We start from the raw sequence: 23,917 nt of genomic DNA, 5'->3' as shown, positions 1-23,917 counted from the left end.
TCCGTTTTCTATTGTGGATCACGGATTTGTATTTTAAACCACCTCTGATACTATATCCTCTTGAAAATGAGAGTCGAGAATGCGAAATGGACATTCACAGTGACTTTTATCCCCACGACAATACATCGGCGAAGCACTTTAGCTACGGAGCTAACGTGATAGCATCGGGCTTAACTGCAGATAGAAACAAAATAAATAAACCCCTGACTGGAAGGATAGACAAAAAATCAACAATACTATTAAACCCTGGACCTGTAACTACACGGTTAATGCTTTCCAGCCTGGCGAAGCTTAACAATGCTGTTGCTAACGATGCCATTGAAGTTAACTTAGCAACGGGACCTAACAGAGCTATGCTAAAAACATTAGCTATCCACCTACGCCAGCCAGCCTTCATCTGCTCATCAACACCCGTGCTCACCTGCGTTCCAGCGATTGACGGAGCAATGAAGGACTTCACCCGATCAACGATGCGGTCGGCGGCTAGCGTCGGATAGCGCGTCTGCTATCCAAATCAAAGTCCTCCTGGTTGTGTTGCTGCAGCCAGCCGCTAATACACCGATCCCACCTACAGCTTTCTTCATTGCAGTCTTCATTGTTCAATAAACAAATTGCAAAAGATTCACCAACAGAGATGTCCAGAATACTGTGGAATTTTGCGATGAAAACAGAGCTGTTTGTATTGCATACAATGTGTCCGAATGCTTCCGTTTCAACGATTGACGTCACGCGCATACGTCATCATACATAGACGTTTTCAACCGGAAGTTTAGCGGGAAATTTAAAATTGCACTTTATAAGTTAACCCGGCCGTATTGGCATGTGTTGCAATGTTAAGATTTCATCATTGATATATAAACTATCAGACTGCGTGGTCGGTAGTAGTGGGTTTCAGTAGGCCTTTAAGAGGTTAACGATTTCTGCTGGTGGTGTGCCTCCGGATTTTTTCAACGCAAAAAATGTGCCTTGGCTCAAAAACGGTTGAAAAACACTGCCACAGAGAATAGGTCACACCCACACGATACGGAAAATAAGCTTTTTTTTAAGTCATGCTTCAAGTCCGCAGAGACTTTTTGTGGCTGCTGTGCACGGTCTGCCGGCTACATGGACTATGAGGTCAAAACCGGATCCGGCTGGCTACCGCATGCAAAGGTGAATATGCTGAGATAGGACACGCACGTCTTTATTGCTACACTTTGCTAAGGAAGAATCTGGAAGTCAAGCATCACAGGCAGCAAACAGCAAAACGAGAAATGCAGCAGTGGGTTCATGCACTTCAACAAAAAACATGTTCACCTCATGTGCCATTGCAGGTTCACCATGAGGAGTACACTGTCCCCCAAATGTATTAAAAGGCTGTTGGAATTTGGCAAGTTTATAGCATAATTACACATTTGGCTCTATCTACTTCAAAAACTCTTGATCAGAAATGCTCCAGCAGAAGTTACATCGGAATTCCTTCATAACAAATCATCTTAAGTAAAGAGGTAAACGTCCGCTAAGGCAAATAGCACAGTTTTGGTTTGATACCGTGAAAAAGGGGTCAGCTAATGTAGTTAAAGGAACGTTTTGTGCTTTCGTGAGAGACCTGCGTGCTACACTGTCAACTGTGCATGTGGGGATGCTGATATCGTTTATTGTAGTTGTGGATGCAGGGTTAGGAGTTCCTGGACACATCCTTGGCCTTTGATTGACTACAAAGCAAAGAAAATTAAGCATCTTGTATCCTGTTCATGACTCCCTGCGGAGTCAAACAACAAACAGGGCAGGAACGTGGAGGGAGAGTCCAGTCGAGGCCCCCACGATGCTCAGTCTTGGATGCATGCTGGGCTCGGGTCCAGGTCTCCTTTTGGACGATGACTGTCTCTCGGACTGAGATGGCGGCGTGCAGAACATCCTTGTCTTTCATCTCCTCTCTCATTGACGTACTATTTTCTAATATGTCGTCATGACGACAGTGGACGTCACACTACTGCAGTGGGGACAGAGGGCAGGTACCTAGTGGCGCTGGTGGAGGTGGTTGGTTTCGCCATGCATGGGCTCGGGGTCCTGACTGTACCGTAAGTGTTCACCGTAGGGGCGGGGCTTAACTTGGTGCGCACATTTCCGTGGGCGAAGGCGCTTGGGCGGCTTCCCGGATTGCACGCCTGCTGAAGGGACTGAGATAGCAGACAGCAGCTTTGCCGCCGTCCTTCTAGAAAGTAAGTGAGCATCTGACCTTTACCCTTTACACTGACCTGGCCTCGACAGACCAAGTTGTAGTGGTCTGCGATGACACGATGGACATCTTCTGTCACCTGGAGAAGAAATGATGATGCTCAGTATTTCAACGTTGTCCTTTAAAGCTTTTATACACTGGATATGATCTACAGCAGGGGTCCCCAAACTTTTTGACCCGGGGGCCGCATTGGGTTAAATAAATTTGGTCAGGGGCCGGGGTATATATATATATATATATATATATATATATATATATATATATATATATATATATATATATATATATATATAAAAATATATATATATATATATATATATATATATATATATATATATATATATATATATATATATATATATATATAAAATAAATTTAGAAAAAAAAAAGTAAATATACATATATACATATATATACATTAAAAAAGTATATATACATATATATAAATACATATATATATATATATATATACATATATATATATAGGAAAAAAAAATATATATATATACACATATATATATATATATATATATATAGGAAACAAAACACAGAGGCTATTTCAGCGCTACAAGCCAGTTTCGCAGGTTTCCCTGATCTTCAGGGGATTTAATATAAATAAACCACTGTATAACGGATAAACCACAGTAATCTTGACTATATATATGTGTATATATATATATATATATATATATATATATATATATATATATATATATATATATATATATATATATATATATATATATATACATATACATATATATATATATATATATATATATATATATATATATATATATATATATATATATATATATATATATATATATATATATATATATATATATATATACATATATATATATATATATATAAAATCTAAACTGCCTTTCCTTACACTGAACAAAAAAAAGTCATATGTCCACTGATGTTTAAAAACTCTACACTCGGAGTCTATTTTACGTTTCCCCCAACGATTTCGGCTTTTTTTTCCCCTTGTGCACTAATTGACTGAAAGAGCGCGCACTTGCCACTCACTCTCTCGCCCGACTTTGCGGCGCGAGCGGGATGATGTCACGTTATCGATGGGAAAATGCATTTTTAGACAATATGATTTGCTTGAGCGGAAACCCCGAGAGTAACAAGCGGTAGAAAATGGATTGATGGATGGGCGAAAAAGGACACATTAAAAAAAATTAAATAAAATTTAAAAAATGTTGTTTTTTTTAAAAAAAAAAAATATATATATATATATATATATATATATATATATATATATATATATATATATATATATATATATATATATATATATATATATATATATAAATTTTTACCCAGTAACAAGTGGTAGAAAATTGATTGATGGATGGGCAAAAAAGGACGGATTAAAACAATAATAATAAAAATATATATATATATATTTTTAAATATATATTTTATTTTTTAACCAGAAACAAGCGGTAGAAAATGGATTGATGGATGGGCGAAAAAGGACGGATTCAAAAAATAATAATTAAAAAAAATATATATATATATTTTTTTAAATATATATATATATATATTTTTTTTTTACCCAGAAACAAGCGGTAGAAAATGGATTGATGGATGGGTGAAAAAGAACAGATTAAAAATAATTGTAAAAAAACAACAACTATTTTATTTAGTTTTTTTACCCAGTAACAAGCGGTAGAAAATTGATTGATGGATGGGTGAAAAATTACAGTTTAAAAAAACTAATGTATATATATATTTTTTACCCAGTAACAAGCAGTAGAAAATGGATAGATGGATGGGCGAAAAAAGACAGATTAAAAAAATTATAATAAAAAACAAACAAAAAAAAATATATATATTTTTTTTCATCCAGAATCAAGTGGTAGAAAATGGATTGATAGTTGGGCGGAAAAGGACAGATTAAAAAAAAATAATAATAAAAAAATTACCCAGTAATGAGCGGTAGAAAATGGATTGATGGATGGGCGAAAAAGGACAGATTAAAAAAAATTATTGTAAAAAAACCCCAACATTTTTTTATTTACCCAGTAACAAGCGGTAGAAAATGCATTGATGGATGGGCGAAAGAAGACAGATTAAAAAAATCATAATAAAAACAACAACAACAAAAAATACTTTTTTTTTCATCCAGTATCAAGCGGTAGAAAATGGATTGATGGATGTGTGGAAAAGGATAGATAAAAAAATAATAATAATAATAAAAATATATATATACAGTGGGGCAAAAAAGTATTTAGTCAGCCACCCATTGACAATCAATGGGTGGCTGACTAAATACTTTTTTGCCCCACTGTATATATATATATATTTTTTACCCAGTAACAAGCGGTAGAAAATGGATTGATGGATGGGCAAAAAAGGACAAATTAAAAACAAAATTATAATAAAAAAACAACAAAAAAAAACTAACAATTTGGATGCTGGCGGGCCGTATCTGGCCCACGGGCCGTAGTTTGGGGACCCCTGATCTACAGTATCTAAGACAAAACATGCTCATGATAGATCCTTTCAATCAGACCTGGGCAAAACACGGATTGGCCGGACATTTCCAAATATTTCATTTTTAGACACCATCAATGTGCAGTGTTGTTTTCAAATTACCATAAGTCTTGAACTATGGAAAGTATTCCAATGGTTGGAATCTGCGCTTTTGAGTTTCATACACGTTATTACGGGAATCTACGTCACAGCAGCTCCATGCGGACCACCACAAAGCAGTGTGGGCGGAGTTTGTTTACAAGACCAGCCTGCTTGAAACGCAGGTGTCAAGGACAGACGCGGAAGGAGATTTTTACAACAAAATTCTGCCAAATATTGATATTATATCAGATTGAAGGTGTTTTTTTATCCCACTTGTGTTTGTTGACTTTTTATCGCGTTTTGTTTGATTGTACAAGATGTCAATTTGAGCAAATGGTCTGAGAAGTAAAAGAAGAGCGACGTTCTTATGTTGTAAATATTCAGTGTTTTATCATTCATAGTTAACGTTGTATTTTTTGTCTTTAAAGATAATTAACAATTCTAATGCTTTAACAGGGTGTCGAATGTTACTATTACTTATTATATTTATAAATGGAACTGTAAAAAACAAGCTATGCAAATACATTCAATACATAGGATTACATTATGGTAAAAGGATTACGCTCATGACTTGTAAACAGTGACGAGTTAAAAATCCAAGAGGTAATGATGTTCCTTATCCACTCCCATATTAGACAATCTCTACCTGGCTTGCATTAAAATGATAAAATGACCTAAAATACATACCTGTATTTTCCCTTGTACACCAGTGCTGTCCATTCTGCTTGCTACATTTACTGTATTCCCCCAGATATCATACTGAGGCCTCCTGGCTCCGATGACTCCTGCAACCACTGGACCCACATTTATTCCTGAGCACAACCAAAGAATCAACACTCTCCATGAGCTCATTTTTACAGTCACCACATCAGAGGTGGATGTTTTCTCATCAAACTTTGCTTCTGGCTTGTAGTTTGAAATGACTGCTATATGTAGTATTTGATGTAACCACATTTACTGATCTCTACATAAACTGTTTTGAGACAAATAAAACCCAGGTCACAATGTTGCCATTCTCATCTTTCATATACTGTATTTTCCGGAACATAAGCCTTTACCTTTTCCACACGCTTTGACCCTACGGCTAACTTAAGGCACTTAAGTCTTTAAGACTTTAAATTGAAAGTTTGAGAATGTATGTCCCCTCTGTACGGCCAAGCCATATTAACTTCTTGGTTGTTATCAAGCAGCTGATATTTTCTCTCAGGCAAATTATTTATTTAACAGCATTCATTAAATCAACTCATACTCGATGGTACTGTAAAGGCAATGAAAGGAACAATTTGATTTACACAGGTTAGGAAAGTCTTTTGGAGCCAATTGTAAACAATTACAGTCGTGGTCAAAAGTTTTCATACACTTGTGAAGGACATAATGTCATGGCTGTCTTGAGTTTCCAATAATTTCTACAACTCTTATTTTTTTGTGATAGAGTGATTGGAGCACATACTTGTTTGTCACAAAAACATTCATGAAGTTTGGTTCTTTTATGAATTTATTATGGGTCTACTGAAAATGTGACCAAATCTGCTGGGTCAAAAGTAAACATACAGCAAAATACATTATCAATGTTGGTGATGTAGAAAAGTTACAATCAAATCAAATTAGCTTCCTGGCATAGCCTCTTAACTTCATGTGAGTGATTATGATTGACGACACCTGTTGACTTCTCTGAGCCAATTTAAATCGGGCTCATGGGATGCAGTCATTAGACTCGGTGATAAACGCAACAATGGGAAAGTCAAAGGAACTCAGCACAAATCTGAAAAAAACTAATCATTGACTTGAACAAGTCAGGAAAGCCACTTGGAGCCATTTCAAAGCAGCTTAAGGTCCCAAAAGCAACTGTGCAGACAATTGTTCGTAAGTATAAATTGCATGGCACAGTTTTGTCACTGCCACGATCAGAAAGAAAACGCTGAGAGAAAATTGGTCAGGATGATCAAGAGTCAACCGATAACCACAAACAAGCAAGTCTGTAATGAATTGTAAGCTACTGGAACACAGGTGTCAGTGTCCACACCATGCAAGAAGGAAGCCCCTGCTCCAGAAGCGACACCTTAAGGCTCGTCTAAAGTTTGCTGCTGATCACACGGACAAAGAAAAAACCTTCTGGAGGAAAGTTCTGTGGTCAAATGAAACACAAATTTAGCTGTTTGGCCACAATACCCAGCAATATGTTTGGAGGAGAAAATGTAAGGCCTTTAGTCCCAGGAAAACAATTCCTACAGTCAAGCATGGTGGTGGTAGTATTATGCTCTGGGCCTGTTTTGCTGCCAATGTAACTGGTGCTTTACAGAGATTAAATGGGACAATGAAAAAGGAGGATTACCTCCAGATTCTTCAGGACAACCTAAAATCCTCAGCCCGTAGGTTGGGTCTTGTGCGCAGTTGGGTGTTCCAACAGGACAACGACCCCAAACACACGTCAAAAATGGTAAAAGAATGGCTAAATCAGGCTAGAATTAAGGTTTTAGAATGGCCTTCCCAAAGTCCTGACTTAAACCCAATTGAGAACATGTGGACAATGCTGAAGAAAAAGTCCATGTCAGAAAACCAACTAATTTAACTGAACTGCACCAATTTTGTCAAGAGGAGTTGTCAAAAATTCAACCAAAAGCTTGTGGTTGGCTACCAAAAGCGCCTTATTGCAGTGAAACTTGCCAAAGGACATGTAACCAAAATATTAACATTGCTCTATGTATACTTTTGACCCAGCAGATTTGGTCACATTTTCAGTAGACCCATAAAAAATTCACAAAAGAACCAAACTTTATTTGCTCCAATCACTCTATCACAAAAAATAATAGTTGTACAAATTATTGGAAACTCAAGACAGCCATGACATTATGTTATTTACAAGTGTATGTAAACTTTTGACCACGGCTGTAAATAATCCAAGATCATCAATTCAACAACTGTAAAATATTTACAGAAATACAAAAAAGTACAACTATTTGGATGTGTATCTTTCATTCATTCATGTATTTATTTGACACAGACAGTACAATTAAACATTGCTACCCATGGGTAACCGATGTCAAAGTACATAAGACTTCTAGCCACAGGCTAATTTGCAACCCTCGTCCCTGGTTAAATAAAAACATATTGAAAATAATTGGCCCCATTTGTCCATTACTACACCCAGTTCTAGTGCTCACACTTCTGATTTGCCTTAAGCCACTTTTTCAGTTTTGTGAAGGTTTGATGTCCGACTGTGACTTTAACTCCAGTGGCAAAGAGTTCCACAGATCTGAGGCCTTCACTGAGAACACAGACTGACCCAGAGTGGTCCGGCACCTTTTCACTCTACAGCTCCCACCGACTGCAGCTCGAGTACACACACCTTCACTACTTTGTACTTTAATCTTTAATCTTATATTTGTATTTCTTGACACATCACATCAGGGGCTAATCCATTAAGACACTTAAAATAGCTATTAAAATTGAGAAATTTATAAAATTATAAAAACTCATCATGTTACATTTTTGGGTAATATGGCAGTGATGATGCTTCATTGGTTTTTGGTCAAATATCTTTAGTGTTAGTTTATATAACGACAACAGAGGCTACTTTGTCAAGGTCTGGAAGAAGTCATATTCCGTCAATCTCAGATGAATGAAAATGGATTAAAATGTTCAAGAAAAACAAAAACAAAGAAAACGAGCTGAAGCCAGCCACGAGGGAGAAACTGCTGAAACACCAGTGTCAATTTTCACAATGAAGCCATTGTTATACAGTATTGGCATTGACTGACAGGATGCCAACCAAGAAGGACATTGACCATTTACCATGAATTGATTAACGTGGAACCCGACTTAAACAAGTTGAAAAACTTATTGGGGTGTTACCATTTAGTGGTCAATTGTACGGAATATGTACTGTACTGTGCAATCTACTAATAAAAGTTTCAATCAATCAATCAATCAAAAAAAGACACTTTCAAGCCATACCTTTCAACATTTGCTTTTCAAATAATAGGAAATAATGATTGAATTCAGCCTTCCCGGTAAGGTCTATTCAGGTGTACTGGAGAGGAGGCTAGATAAACCTCGGATCAAGGAGGAACAGTGTGGTTTTCGTCCTGGTCGTGGAACGGTAGACCAGCTCTATACTCTCGGCAGGGTCCTTGAGGGTGCATGGGAGTTTGCCCAACCAGTCTACATGTGCTTTGTGGACTTGGAGAAGGCATTCGACCGTGTCCCCCGGGAAGTCCTGTGGGGAGTGCTCAGAGAGTATGGGGTATCGGACTGTCTGATTGTGGCGGTCCGCTCCCTGTATGATCAGTGTCAGAGCTTGGTCCGCATTGCCTGCAGTAAGTCGGACCCGTTTCCAGTGAGGGTTGGACTGCGCCAAGGCTGCCCTTTGTCACCGATTCTGTTCATAACTTTTATGGACAGAATTTCTAGGCGCAGTCAAGGCGTTGAGGGGATCGGGTTTGGTGGCTGCAGGATTAGGTCTCCGCTTTTTGCAGATGAATCAGAATCAGAATCAGAATCAGAATCAGAATATTTTATTGCCATTGTTTGAGAACGGGTTCACAAACTAGGAATTTTTCTTGGTGCAAACGTGCGACATAAAACACATATAACACATATTTGGTATAAAAAGAGCTGTGACTGAGCTATCAGATAGACTTCGAAGGGATTCAAGGAATTCTCTCTGCTGATGTGTTGGATCCACTGTGGACTGGACTTTCACAATGTTATGTCAGACCCACTCGACATCCATTGCTTTCGGTCTCCCCTAGAGGGGGGGGGGGGGGGGGTTACCCACATATGCGGTCCTCTCCAAGGTTTCTCATAGTCATTCACCGACGTCCCACTGGGGTGAGTTTTTCCTTGCCCGTATGTGGGCTCTGTACCGAGAATGTCGTTGTGGCTTGTACAGCCCTTTGAGACACTTGTGATTTAGGGCTATATAAATAAACATTGATTGATTGATTGATTGATTGAATTCAAGGAGCTGCTGTTAGGAGTTATTGTTCATTTGCCTGATGGCCGAGGGGAAAAAACTGTTCAGGTGGCGGGAGGTGTGGGTCGGGATGGAGCGTAGTCTCCTGCCTGAGGGGAGAGGGGAGAATAGTGTGTGTCCAGGGTGAGAAGAGTCAGCTGTGATCCGACCCACACGCCTCCTGGTCCTGGAGGAGAACAAGTCCTGGAGGGATGGGAGCTTGCAGCCAATCACCTTCTCAGCAGCACGTACGATGCGCTGCAGTCTATTCTTATCCTGGACTGTGGCGCCGGGGAACCACACTGTGATGGAGGAGGTCAGGATGGACTCTATGATGGCTGAGTAAAACTGCACCATCATCTCGGTCGGCACCTTAAGTTTCCTCAGCTGCCGCAGGAAGTACATCCTCTGCTGGGCCTTCTTGATGAGGGAGCTGATGGTCAGCTCCCACTTGAGGTCCTGGGTGATGGTGGTGCCCAAGAAACGGAAGGAGTCCACAATGGGGACGGGGGTGGGAGAGTCAATCAGGGTGTAGGAGCCATTTAAGGCATCTTTATTTTTGTGTTGGCATTACTTTATTTTGTCACTAGGTGGCGGGCTTTTTGGTTGAGCAGTGCAGGGGGGAAGGCATATGTAGGAGCACAGGTGAGCCAAACGAGGAAGGACTCAGGTGTGGGAGCACAAACCGTTCTTACCAGCAGCAGACAGCAGCAGACAGCAGCAGACAACAGCACACAGCAACAGGCAGGAGAACATATAACACAATATCACTGCAATAATCCCTGGTATGTTTCATTCACCCTGCAAGTTCGTTAATAAATATGCATGAACTGGATTTCCGACTGGACCTCACTTCATATACAATGTTTGCTACTGCGTAGGATCACTCCCTCAAACCTGTTGAGTAATGACAATAAATTGGAACATTTGAAGGTGAAGATTGCCATTACAATCAAGTAAGAACGGTGGTCTTCGAGTGAAAAGGACAACAAGAAGAACACCGAAGGACATAAAAAAGCCGCAAGAGGACAAACTGTGCCACGGCCACGCTGCTGCTCATCAGCCAGGGTGACTGGAAACACCTGCCAGCTCTATAGGGTGAGTTGTGTGGAGCTGAAAGCAGCACAAGGGACTTGGCCAATTATGTCTGGTGGCAAAGATGATGTACAGCCACAAGGTGGCGAAAATGTGGATCCTGAAAAGGAAAATGTACAATATTTTGGAAAGGGAAAAAGAGCCATAACGTATACTGCCAAAGGCTTGGAAATGAAAGTTGACAATTATCATAAAGCAATAGGAGCATGTGTTAAAAAAGCTGCTAAAATAAGGGACACAATGAAACAACTCATGCATTCAAATGAAAATGATGAAAATGCAAATGCTGTAAGAGGTCACTTGGATGAATTGATTCATTTGTGTGGAGAGGCAAGGGAAAATCATTCCTCATTGATTGCCTTACCATTGCCTGAAGAGGAACCTGATAGAAAAAATGACTGGTTTCAAGAAAAGATTAAGATAACTAGAAGGTTTCATAAAACTTGTGCATGAATGCTTATCAGAAGTGAAAAAGCTAACCACACATGACACTGCCCCTGTGGAAGAGGAGTCACAATTGCATGTCTCTGAAACACATGGCTCAGTTGAAACGCAAGTCCAAGATGAAATGCATGTCCCACTTGCCCATGATGAACATTTATGTGTTACACTTTCCGATATTGGAGCCCAGGACAGACCATCGAATGTCTCAATCACACGCAGTTCCATAACATCAACAACCTCTTCTACCTCATCTGCTCGCATTCGAGCCCAGGCCGAAAAGGCTGCTCTAATGGCAGAAGCTGCTGCATTGGAGAAAAAACATCAAATTGAATCACAACAAAGAATTCAACAGGAACAATTCGCAAAACAACAGGAACAACTCAGAATGGAAAAGGAAAAGTTGGAAATGGAAACCAAGCTGGCAGCAGCAAATGCAAGGGAGCAAGTTTTTGCAACCATGGGATCTAGGGAAGGATCAAGAGTGTCAAGAATGAGCTCTGAATCACACAAGGTAGCTGCTGCTCCAAAGAAAACAATGCCCCTCTCTGACACAAAGGTCGGGAAGCCAAAACAATTCACATATGAAAAATATACCGAAGCTCATTACATGACTCCAAGACAGGCTGCTCACTCTTTAATGCAAACTGACAATCTGTCAAAATCAACTATACAAATGAAAAAAGAGGATGTTAAAAGTCATACAGTTCACACTACATCCCCTGTCACAAATGCCATCAAACAAGATCACATTCTTGATTTACTAAAAGCACAACATGATTTCAATGCCTTATTGGTTAAGCAGAATGTCCATTCCTCCTTACCATCAAAAGACGTACCTGTGTTTGATGGAGATCCGTTTCAGTATGAAACCTTTATAAGGGCATTTGAATATGGAGTGGAGAAAAAGTGTGACACCTATGACTGTTTGCATTATTTGGAACAATATACTACAGGGCATCCAAAAGAGCTGGTTCAAAGTTGCCAACATATGCCTCCGTCCCAGGGCTACCAGAAGGCAAGACAGCTACTCAAGGAACATTTTGGTAATGAATATCATATTGCAACAGCATATATGGAAAAGGCTTTTTCCTGGGGAACAATTAAATTGGAGGATATAAAAGGATTGAGAGCATTCTCTCTATTCCTCAGAAGTTGTTCCAATGCAATGGAAAATCTGGCCTATATGGAAGAAATGAATGTTGTTTCTAATATGAGGACCATCATCCTAAAGCTTCCATACAAGCTCAGAGAGCAGTGGAGGAACAAGGCCTGTGACCTACAGGAGAAGCAAGGCCATCGTGCCATTTTCCCAGACCTTGTGAACTTTATTGAAAAACAAGTAAAAATACTCTCTGATCCACTGTTTGGTAACATTCAGGACCATAAGCAATCAACTGTCAAACCCTCATCCGTCCCTACGCCAAGAGTAAAGTCAAGTCCAAGAAGCAACTTTGCAACAACATTAATACCCATAGAAAATGTGGAGTCAAATGAAGGAAAAAGGAATGTGATTGTCAAATCTCACAGTTGTCTGTTCTGTAAGAAGAGTGGTCACACACTGGAGTGCTGTCCACAATTCAAGAGGAAGAAGCACAAAGAAAAAATAGACTTCTTAAAGGAAAAAGGAGTCTGTTTTGGCTGTCTGAAAATAGGACATTTAAGTCGAGACTGCAGAAATCGTCTATTATGTGAAATCTGTAAACAACAACATCCACAAATACTCCACATTGAACAGACAGAACAAACACAAACCAAATCAATTGGAACCAATACTGTTGTCCCACCTCCCAAGCATACTTGTGGTCATATTGGGGCCGGGGATGACCCCTCCATCTACTCCATTGTACCTGTACAAGTTAAAAGCAACAAGGGAGACACAGTGTTACAAACATATGCATTTTTGGATCATGGAAGCACCTCCACATTCTGCACAGAAAAACTGATGCAAAGACTGAACATTACAGGACAAAGAACAAACATCCTTATCAAAACCATGAATCAAGTGAACCCCGAAACCAGCTACCACATCACTGGACTGGAAATAGCCAGGATAAATACGAATGACTTTATTCAAATGCCTGATGTATTTACACACAAAACCATGCCGGTTTCACCACACAATATTTCAAAACAGCAGGATTTGAAACAATGGCCATATCTAAATCATATCACATTACCTGAAATTGACTCTGACATCGACCTCCTCATTGGCACAAATGCCTCTAAGGTACTGGAACCCTGGGAGGTGGTCAATAGCCAGGAGGACGGGCCATACACAGTGAGGACCCTATTGGGATGGGTCATTTATGGTCCTTTAAAAGGAGATGACACCAGCAGGCATAATGGCTGCCCTGTTGCTGATGTCAATAGAATATCCATTCTAAACCTGGAGGACTTATTAGTCAAACAGTACAACCAAGATTTCAGTGAAAGATCCAGTAAGGAAACAGAGGAAATGTCAAGAGAAGAGGAAAAGTTTCTTGATATTGTGAGTCACTCTGCAAAGATTAAAGATGAACATTACTGTTTAAACTTACCTTTTAAAGAAGAAGATCCCATCATGCCGAACAACCGTTGTATTGCAGAGCAACGCATCCAGAGCCTGAAACGCAAGTTCAACAAAAATGAAAAGTTCCATAAAGAATATACATATTTCCTCACAGATATGATTGACAGTGGCTATGCTGAATTGGTACCAGCAGACCAGCTGAATAGAAAAGATGGAAGACTGTGGTATATTCCACATCATGGTGTACACCACTCAAAAAAAGGACCATTAAGAGTTGTTTTTGACTGTGGTGCAGTCTTTAAAGGAACATCACTGAACTGTGAACTACTTCAGGGTCCTGATCTTACCAACTCACTTATCGGAGTCCTCATCAGATTCAGACAAGAACCGGTTGCCTTGATGGCAGACATTAAAGCCATGTTCCATCAGGTTAAGGTGTCTGATAAGCATGTCGACTACCTGAGATTCTTATGGTGGCCTGACGGTGATATGCAGCGAGATCTGACTGAATATAGGATGAAGGTACATCTATTTGGAGCTGTGTCATCACCAAGTTGTGCACATTTCGCTTTGAGGAAAACTGCTGAAGACAACCAAGCTCATTTTCCACCTGAGGTGACAGACACAGTACGCCATAACTTTTATGTAGATGGCTGTTTACGTTCGATTCCCACAGAACAAGAAGCAGTACAATTAGTAAAAGATCTGACTGCTCTCTGCCAAATGGGTGGGTTTACTCTGTCCAAAAGGATCAGCAACAGCCGTGCTGTATTAACATCTATTCCACAAGAGCACAGGGCTAAAGAAATCAAGGAGTTGGATATGGACAAGGACAATCTACCAATGGAAAGAGCCCTAGGACTACACTGGTGTGTGGAAACTGATGTGTTCAAGTTCACAGTTGTTGTACCAGAAAGACCACACACTAGACGTGACATTTTGTCTGTGGTCAGCTCTGTATACGACCCTTTAGGATTTCTAGGACCATTTACTCTGCCAGCCAAAATGATTATGCAGGAGCTCTGCAAGGAAAAGCTTGAATGGGATGAAACCATACCACACGTTTTCTCTCAACAGTGGACAGGATGGCTAGCAGATCTCAGCAAAATGAAGGAGTTTAAAGTTGATCGGTGCATGAAGCCTACACACTTTGGTCAAATCACACACTCACAGCTGCATCACTTTTCAGATGCCAGTGAGAGTGGCTACGGAACCGTCTCATATCTAAGACTGGAAAACAAAAACAAAGAAGTGCATGTTGCATTCATCATAGGAAAATCAAGAGTGGCACCATTAAAACAAATGACAATTTCCAGAATGGAGCTGGCTGCAGCTGTCCTCGCTGTCAAAGTTGACACAATGCTGCGAAAGGATCTACAGTTAAAACTGGAGAAATCTTTTTTCTGGACGGATATCACAACCGTGCTTAAATACATAAGCAACGAAACCAAACGCTTTAAAACATGTGTAGCAAACAGAGTCTCTTTTGTAAGGGATGCTACCGACATATCACAATGGAGATACGTGAGCACAAAGGAAAACCCTGCAGATGCAGCATCAAGAGGGCTGACAGCAGATTGCTTCCTAGGCTACAAAAATTGGATAAGAGGACAAGATTTTCTCTGGAAAGCAAGCCAAGAATGGCCAATCTTGCAAGTTGAATCCAAAATCTCTGTTGATGATCCAGAGATCAAACCTGGCATCACAGTAAATGCCATTGTCAAAAGTCAGTTGAACCCAACTAACTATTTCATCCATTACTTCTCATCCTGGATGAGACTGAAGATTGCAACAGCCTGGCTTTTAAAAGTAAAGACCGCACTCGTGCAACTGACTAGGAAAAGAAAAGAAGTTCAAACTGCTGTGAGTAGTGTTGAAAATGATCCTGTCAAATTAAAGAAGAAGATTGAAGAGGAGATGCAAGTATTTAAAGCCACACTTCATGGACAGTGCTTATCTCCCCAAGATCTAATCCAAGCAGAGAATGCAGTCATCTCATTCAGTCAAGGTGAAAGATTTCAAGGGGAAATGTCTGTTCTACAGACTGAGAAAAATGTCTAAAGAAACAGTCATTTGTACAAATTGGATCCAGTGCTGGAGGATGGACTTCTCAGAGTAGGTGGTCGCCTGAATAGGCTAGCAATGCCTAAAGAAATCAAACATCCGATTATTCTCTCTAAGGACCTCCACATATCCACACTACTATTATGCCACATCCATAAGCAACTCGGACATGCAGGAAGAAATTACATGCTGTCTTGTCTCCGCAAAAAATATTGGATCATCAAAGCCAATTCTGCTGCAAGAAAAGTCATAAATGACTGTATTGTGTGCAAACGACAGAGGAGTAAAGTCGGAGAGCAAAAAATGTCAGACTTACCTTTGGAAAAAATCCAACCAGACAAACCTCCATTCACGAATGTAGGAGTGGACTACTTCGGTCCTATAGAAATCAAAAGAGGACGAAGTCTTGTTAAAAGGTATGGTGTAATTTTCACCTGCATGGCAAGCAGGGCAGTACACCTGGAAGTTGCACATACACTTGACACAGACTCCTGTATCCATGCATTAAGGAGATTCATCTGTCGAAGAGGTCAAGTTTCATCTCTGAGATCGGACAATGGTACAAACTTTGTAGGACGGAAAAAGAATTAAAGACAGCATTGAACAGCTTGAATCAGGATAAAATCCAGAACGCTATGCTACAGCAAGGTATAAAGTGGAACTTTAATCCCCCTGCAGCGTCCCATCACGGTGGTGTATGGGAACGACTAATCCGCATGATACGGAGTGTATTGCGCTCTGTTCTTCGTCAACAAGTACTTGATGATGAAGGATTGCAAACTTTAATGTGTGAGGTTGAAGCAATCTTAAATGACCGACCCATAACCAAATCCTCTGATGACCCCATGGACCTGGAAGCGCTGACCCCAAACCATCTTCTTTTGCTAAAAACCAATGCAATATTGGCACCTGGACTCTTTGTAAAGGAGGATCTGTACATCAAACGTAGATGGAAACAAGTACAATACATGGCAGATCTCTTTTGGAAACGATGGACAAAAGAATACTTACCTTTAATCCAAGAACGTCAGCGATGGACCAGAGCCAAGAGAAGTTTTGCCCCTGGTGACAGTGTGGTGGTGGTCGATTCCACTGCCCCACGAGGATCCTGGTTACTGGGGAGAATACTGGAAACTATTCCTGATGCAAAAGGTCTTGTACGCACAGTTGGACTTAAGACCAAAAACAGCATACTGGAAAGACCAATAACCAAGATATGTCTCCTCCAAAAGACTGAAATTGAAGATTAAGGAAGATTCAAGATTAATGAACTATAAATGCCAACATATTTTTATTTTGAAATTATGAAAAAAAAAAATTTAAAAAAATGAGAAAAAACAGAGAAGAAGAATCGTGTAAAAGTGAATTTGAATGGCTCCCTTTCAAGTAATTGTTACAGTGTAAACAATTAGGGGCCGGTGTGTAGGAGCCATTTAAGGCATCTTTATTTTTGTGTTGGCATTACTTTATTTTGTCACTAGGTGGCGGGCTTTTTGGTTGAGCAGTGCAGGGGGGAAGGCATATGTAGGAGCACAGGTGAGCCAAACGAGGAAGGACTCAGGTGTGGGAGCACAAACCGTTCTTACCAGCAGCAGACAGCAGCAGACAGCAGCAGACAACAGCACACAGCAACAGGCAGGAGAACATATAACACAATATCACTGCAATAATCCCTGGTATGTTTCATTCACCCTGCAAGTTCGTTAATAAATATGCATAAACTGGATTTCCGACTGGACCTCACTTCATATACAATGTTTGCTACTGCGTAGGATCACTCCCTCAAACCTGTTGAATAATGACAATAAATTGGAACATTTGAAGGTGAAGATTGCCATTACACAGGGTGAGGGGGGATGGTGGGGCTGTGACTTTCCTGAAGTCCATGATCATCTCCACTGTTTTCTGGGCGTTCAGCTCCAGGTTGTTGAGGCTGCACCAGGACGTCAGCCGGTCCACCTCTCTCCTGTAGGCGGACTCATCGCCATTCGAGATGAGCCCGATGAGGGTGGTGTCATCCGCAAAGTTGAGCAGTTTTACGGATTGGTGACTGGAGGTGCAGCAGTTTGTATGCAGGGAGAAGAGCCAGGGGGAGAGTACACAGCCCTGAGGAGTACCAGTGTTTATGGTTCGACTGTCCGAGACAATCTTCCCCAGCCGTACGTGCTGTCTTCGGTCTGTCAGGAAGTCATTAATCCAACTGCAGAGGGAGTCGGGCATGCTGAGCTGGTAGAGCTTGTCTCGTAGCAGTCCAGGGAGGATGGTGTTGAAGGCAGAGCTGAAGTCCACAGACAGGATCCTAGCGTAGGTTCCTGGGGAGTCCAGATGCTCCAGGATGAAGTGGAGGGCCAGGTTCACTGCATCATCCACAGACCTGTTGGCTCTGTACTGCAGTGGGTCCAGGTGGGGGGGCGGTGATGATGTGGTCCTGATGGCTTCAACTGGCCAGAATCTTCAGCTCTCACTGGATCGGTTCGCAGCTGAGTGTGAAGCGACTGGGATGAGAATCAGCACCTCCAAGTCCGAGTCCATGGTTCTCACCCGGGAAACGGTGGAGTGCCATCTCCAGGTAGGGGAGGAGATCTTGCCCCAAGTGGAGGAGTTCAAGTACCTAGGAGTCTTGTTCACGAGTGAGGGAAGAGTGGATCGTGAGATCGACAGGCAGATCGGTGCAGCGTCTTCAGTAATGCGGACGCTGTATCGATCCGTTGTGGTGAAGAAGGCGACGCTCTCAATTTACCGGTCAATCTACGTTCCCATCCTCACCTATGGTCATGAGCTTTGGGTTATGACCGAAAGGACAAGATCACGGGTACATGGGGCGGAAATGAGTTTCCTCCGCCGAGTGGCGGGTCTCTCCCTTAGAGATAGGGTGAGAAGCTCTGTCATCCGGGAGGAACTCAGAGTGAAGCCGCTGCTCCTCCACAGTGAGAGGAGCCAGATGAGGTGGTTCGGGCATCTGCTCAGGATGCCACCCAAACGCCTCCCTAGGGAGGTGTTTAGGGCACGTCCGACACGTTGTGTCCTCAAGGACACAACGGCATGGTAAGAGGCGGGGAGCGAACCTGCAACCCTCAGGTTTCTGACACGGGCGCTCTACCCACTATGCCATGTCGCCCCATATATATAGTGGCCTAGTGGTTAGAGTGTCCGCCCTGAGATCGGTAGGTTGGAGTTCAAATCCCAGCCGAATCATACCAAAGACTATAAAAATGGGACCCATAACCTCCCTGCTTGGCACTCAGCAACAAAGGGTTGGAGTTGGGGGTTAAATCACCAAAATGATTCCCGGGCGCGGCGCCGCTGCTGCCCACTGCTCCCCAAGGGGATGGGACAAATGCAGAGGACAAATTTCACCACATCTAGTGTGTGTGTGACAATCATTGGCACTTTAATCTTAATCTTTAATATAAAAAGGCCTTTTTCTGATTAAATTGGTGGGTGTGTTTATTCTCCCATTCGGGACAAAGACTCCTGTGAGTGCCTGCAAGTCCTCATTCAGGGCACGATTTCTGGTGCACTCCACCAGATAGTGAAACTAAAGGCTGTCACTAAAGCCGCTGGTCCTTCTAAATCAGGGGTGTCAAAGTCAATTATAATTATAATTATAAATAATTATATTTATAATAATGAGTTATCTATGGCCCCCGGGATAATATTTGATTAGTATTAGAACCGGCCCACAGGCCACAGCCGCCTGCTGCTGTTTTGCACGCACCATTAATCCATCAGTTTTGGCACTAGGAATTTTCAAAATGGGGTACCAGGTGTCAGGTTCAAACACTGATGACATCTATTAAACAGACAAGAAGCAAGGAATTAAACAGAGACATAATTCAATTTAGCTCATTAAAGAGAAACGTCTGGGCTGTACTCTTTGTACAGTCTTCCACCGCGCTCTGGCAAAATGGTTGCACGCCTCCTCTTTTATTTGGACTTTCCCTGATTACATTGCAACAGCTGTTTTTAAAGGAAGGGTGGTCGTAAACAGCCGTCGCCCAGCCGTCGGTCCAGTGGTGAGGACGGCGGAAAAGATCATCAGGACTCCTCTTCCTCCTATCCAGGAGATCGCAAAAAGCCGCTGCCTGACCAGGACTCAGAAAATCTGCAAAGACTCCTACCACCCCCACCAAGGACTGTTTTCACTGCTGGACTCTAGAAAGAGGTTCCGCAGCCTCCGAAGCAGAACCTCCAGGTTCTGTAACAGCTTCTTCCCTCAGGCCGTAAGACTCTTGAACGCATCATAATTAAATAATCCCCTCAACTCCCCCCAAAATGGATTAACTCGCTGGAATAAAAAAGACAATATAACATACATCCATAAACGTGGACGCATGTGAAAAAGTGCACTATATTTATATTTATCTGTACAGTAATCTATTTATTTATTTATATATATTTATATATATATATATTTATTTATTTTATATATATATATTTATATATTATTTTTATATATATTTATGTATTTATATATGCAACTTATTGCTTTTTTATCCTGCACTACCATGAGTTTATGTAACGAAATTTCGTTCTTATCCGTGCTGTAAAGTTCAAATTCGAATGACAATAAAAAGGAAGTCTAAGTCTAAGTCTACTGGAATGATCAGATGTATGATCATTTATTTATTAGAGCACTTTAATATCCATATTAACAACATAGCCATTATCTACCAAAATGTATTGCACATATATTTCAACACAGATAGAATGTAAAGCTACAGATATATTTCATTGTAACATTAGTAAAAGTAGAGAAAGTCAGTGTTACCCTCCCTCCCCCCTTTAATATAGGTTTCTGTTTCTGTTGAAACAGAAACCTAAAAGTAGAGAAAGTCAGTGCCCCCCCACCCCTGTAATATAGGTTTCTGTTTCAACAGAAATAGAAACGTATCTTACAGAGAAGACTCCGACACTGTTATCCACACAGTGTGATAATAGTTTGGTCCCTCGACAGGCTACTGTTGTGTCTCCTGACTTCTCCTGATGTGAAAATCATACAGAAGAGCTTATCTATGTACGGTCATTCTACTGCCTAATCTAACACTGTGAAAATCATCAACTTTATTTTCATGTAATGCATTTTTCAGTGTAGCTATTATCAAACAATATGGCCTCCACATCATTTGATAGTAATAGTAGCAGCAGCAGCATCAATTGGGACTTATGTTATCTCTGCCAATTACAGTCTGATGACCCCTTACAAACACCCAAAAGCGAAGGACTTTTGTCGCTAGCAAAGAATCTCAAAGATTTAAATGAAATTGCGAATGCTATACCTTCATGTATAAATGTCACAATTGATCAATTGAATGATGGTTCAGGTATCGCACCAACACTTGTATTAAATAAGGCCAAATACCACAAACGCTGCAGAAGCTACTGTTGTAGTTCTCGTGTTATAAGGGCTGGAAAGCATAAGGATCATGCTGTCCCCTCCTTATTAAGTCCTAAAAAGCTTCAATCAAGTCATCCCCAAACCAGTGGTATTCAGGGGAGGATACGAAAGATCTGCACAAGGCATTAAAGGTCTACTGAAACCCACTGCTACCGACCACGCAGTCTGATAGTTTATATATCAATGATGAAATCTTAACATTGCAACACATGCCAATACGGCCGGGTTAACTTATAAAGTGCAATTTAAAATTTCCCGCGACACTTCCGGTTGAAAACGTCTAGATATGATGACGTATGCGCGTGACGTCACAGAGGGAACGGAAGTATTCGGACCCCTTTGGATCCAATACAAAAAAGCTCTGTTTTCATCCCAAAACTCCACAGTATTCTGGACATCTGTGTTGGTGAATCTTTTGCAATTTGTTTAATGAACAATGGAGACTGCAAAGAAGAAAGCTGTAGGTGTGATCGGTGTATTAGCGGCGGACTACAGCAACACAACTAGAAGGACTTTGAGATGGATAGAATACGAGCTAGCCGCCGACCTCACCTTGACTTCCTCCGTCTCCGGGCCGCCGACCGCATCTGTGATCGGGTGAAGTCCTTTGTCGCTCCGTCGATCGCTGGAACGCAGGTGAGCACGGGTGTTGATGAGCAGATGAGGGCTGGCTGGCGTAGGTGGAGAGCTAATGTTTTTAGCATAGCTCTGTAAGGTCCCGTTGCTAAGTTAGCTTCAATGGCGTCGTTAGCAACAGCATTGTTAAGCTTTGACAGGCTGGAAAGCATTAACCGTGTATTTACATGTCCATGGTTTAATAGTATTGTTGATCTTCTGTCTATCCTTCCAGTCAGGGGTTTATTTATTTTGTTTCTATCTGCATTTGAGCCCGATGCTATCACGTTAGCTCCGTAGCTAAAGAGCTTCACCGATGTATTGTCGTGGAGATAAAAGTCACTGTGAATGTCCATTTTGCGTTCTCGACTCTCAATTTCAAGAGGATATAGTATCCGAGGTGGTTTAAAATACAAATCCGTGATCCACAATAGAAAAAGGAGAAAATGTGGAATCCAATGAGCCCTTGTACCTAAGATACGGTCAGAGCGAAAAAAGATATGTCCTGCACTGCACGCTAGTCCTTCACTCTTACGTTCCTCATCCACAAATCTTTCATCCTCGCTCAAATTAATGGGGTAATCGTCGCTTTCTCGGTCCGAATCGCTCTCGCTGCATTGTAAACAATGGGAAAATGTGAGCAGCCCTTCCTCCTGTGACATCACGCTACTTCCGGTATAGGCAAGGCTTTTTTTATCAGCGACCAAAAGTTGCAAACTTTATCGTCGTTGTTCTCTACTAAATCCTTTCAGCAAAAATATGGCAATATCGCGAAATGATCAAGTATGACACAGAGAATGGATCTGCTATCCCCGTTTAAATAAAAAAAATTCATTTCAGTAGGCCTTTAACAAATAATGTTGATTCCAAAATGAAAAGCTGGGCAGAATCTAGTAAAGATTTTTAACTTCTTGGGAGACTAGTTACTCAAGCGTCTGATGTGCATGCAGCAGGTGTGTACTATCATACCAAATGTTATCTGAACTTGAGATATGCAGCCACAAGTTGCACAACATAAAACATATTCCAGCATATCAGAAGAAAAAGCGTCTACCAGTGAATCCAGGGAAACCTTTGACCCTCTGACTATAGCACAAATTGTTGCCCTAGTTGAGGATTCAGATTGCTCCTTCACAATTTCAAATTCAAGGCAACTCTATAGAACCCTTATGAATGAACGTGGGCATGTCTGTTGTTATAATGAAGCTCACACAACAAGATTCAAGACACATATCCTCTCTTTTCTGCCTGACTGGAGTGAACTAAGGCTGAAACGACGGGTCGACGTAGTCGACGTCATCGGTTACGTCAATACGTCGACGCCGTTTTTGTGCGTCGACACGTCGCATATTTACGTCACACTACCGTCATGGCGGACCGCAAAGCAGACGGTCAAAGCAGACGATGCGAGCGGTGCGAGCGAGGGGGGAAAAGCATGCCAAAAGTGGTCAAAAGTGTGGGAGTATTTCAATAAACGGCCTAATAATGTTGTTGTATGCACACTGTGTCGAGCGGAAATGGCCTATCATAGCAGCACAACGGCTATGAACGAACATTTGAAAAGAAAACCATCAACTAGTCAATCGTCCGCGCGAGCATACGTTGTCATCATTACACAAAAACATGAATGTGTCATTTGTATCAGAATCAGAATAGTTTTATTGCCATTGTTTGAGAACGGGTTCACAAACTATGAATTTTTCTTGGTGCATACGTGCGACATAAAACACATATAACACATATTTGGTATAAAAAGAGCTGTGACTGAGCTATCAGATAGACTTAGAAGGGATTCAAGGAATTCAAGGAGCTGCTGTTAGGAGTTCTTGTTCATTTGCCTGATGGCCGAGGGGAAAAAACTGTTCAGGTGGCGGGAGGTGTGGGTCTGGATGGAGCGTAGTCTCCTGCCTGAGGGGAGAGGGGAGAATAGTGTGTGTCCAGGGTGAGAAGAGTCAGCTGTGATCCGACCCACACGCCTCCTGGTCCTGGAGGAGAACAAGTCCTGGAGGGATGGGAGCTTGC

General features: G+C 41.2%; 1 protein-coding gene across 1 annotated transcript in view; it reads right to left on the bottom strand.

Annotated features, from left to right (window-relative positions):
- Positions 1-668: 668 nt before the first annotated feature.
- The window catches only part of adcy1a (adenylate cyclase 1a), a 272,153-nt gene continuing 248,904 nt past the window's right edge, over positions 669-23,917 (bottom strand). Inside the window, exons 19-20 of the mRNA XM_062028481.1 lie at positions 5,504-5,628; positions 669-2,297 (exon numbers count right to left, since the gene is read on the bottom strand). Of these exons, the coding sequence (XP_061884465.1) occupies positions 1,965-2,297; positions 5,504-5,628 (458 nt within the window). The 3' untranslated portion in view covers positions 669-1,964. The remainder of the gene's footprint in view (positions 2,298-5,503; positions 5,629-23,917) is intronic.

Source organism: Entelurus aequoreus, linkage group LG19, assembly GCF_033978785.1.
Source record: "Entelurus aequoreus isolate RoL-2023_Sb linkage group LG19, RoL_Eaeq_v1.1, whole genome shotgun sequence".
Taxonomy (NCBI): Eukaryota; Metazoa; Chordata; class Actinopteri; order Syngnathiformes; family Syngnathidae; genus Entelurus; species Entelurus aequoreus.
This window is presented reverse-complemented; position numbering and strand designations above follow the sequence as displayed.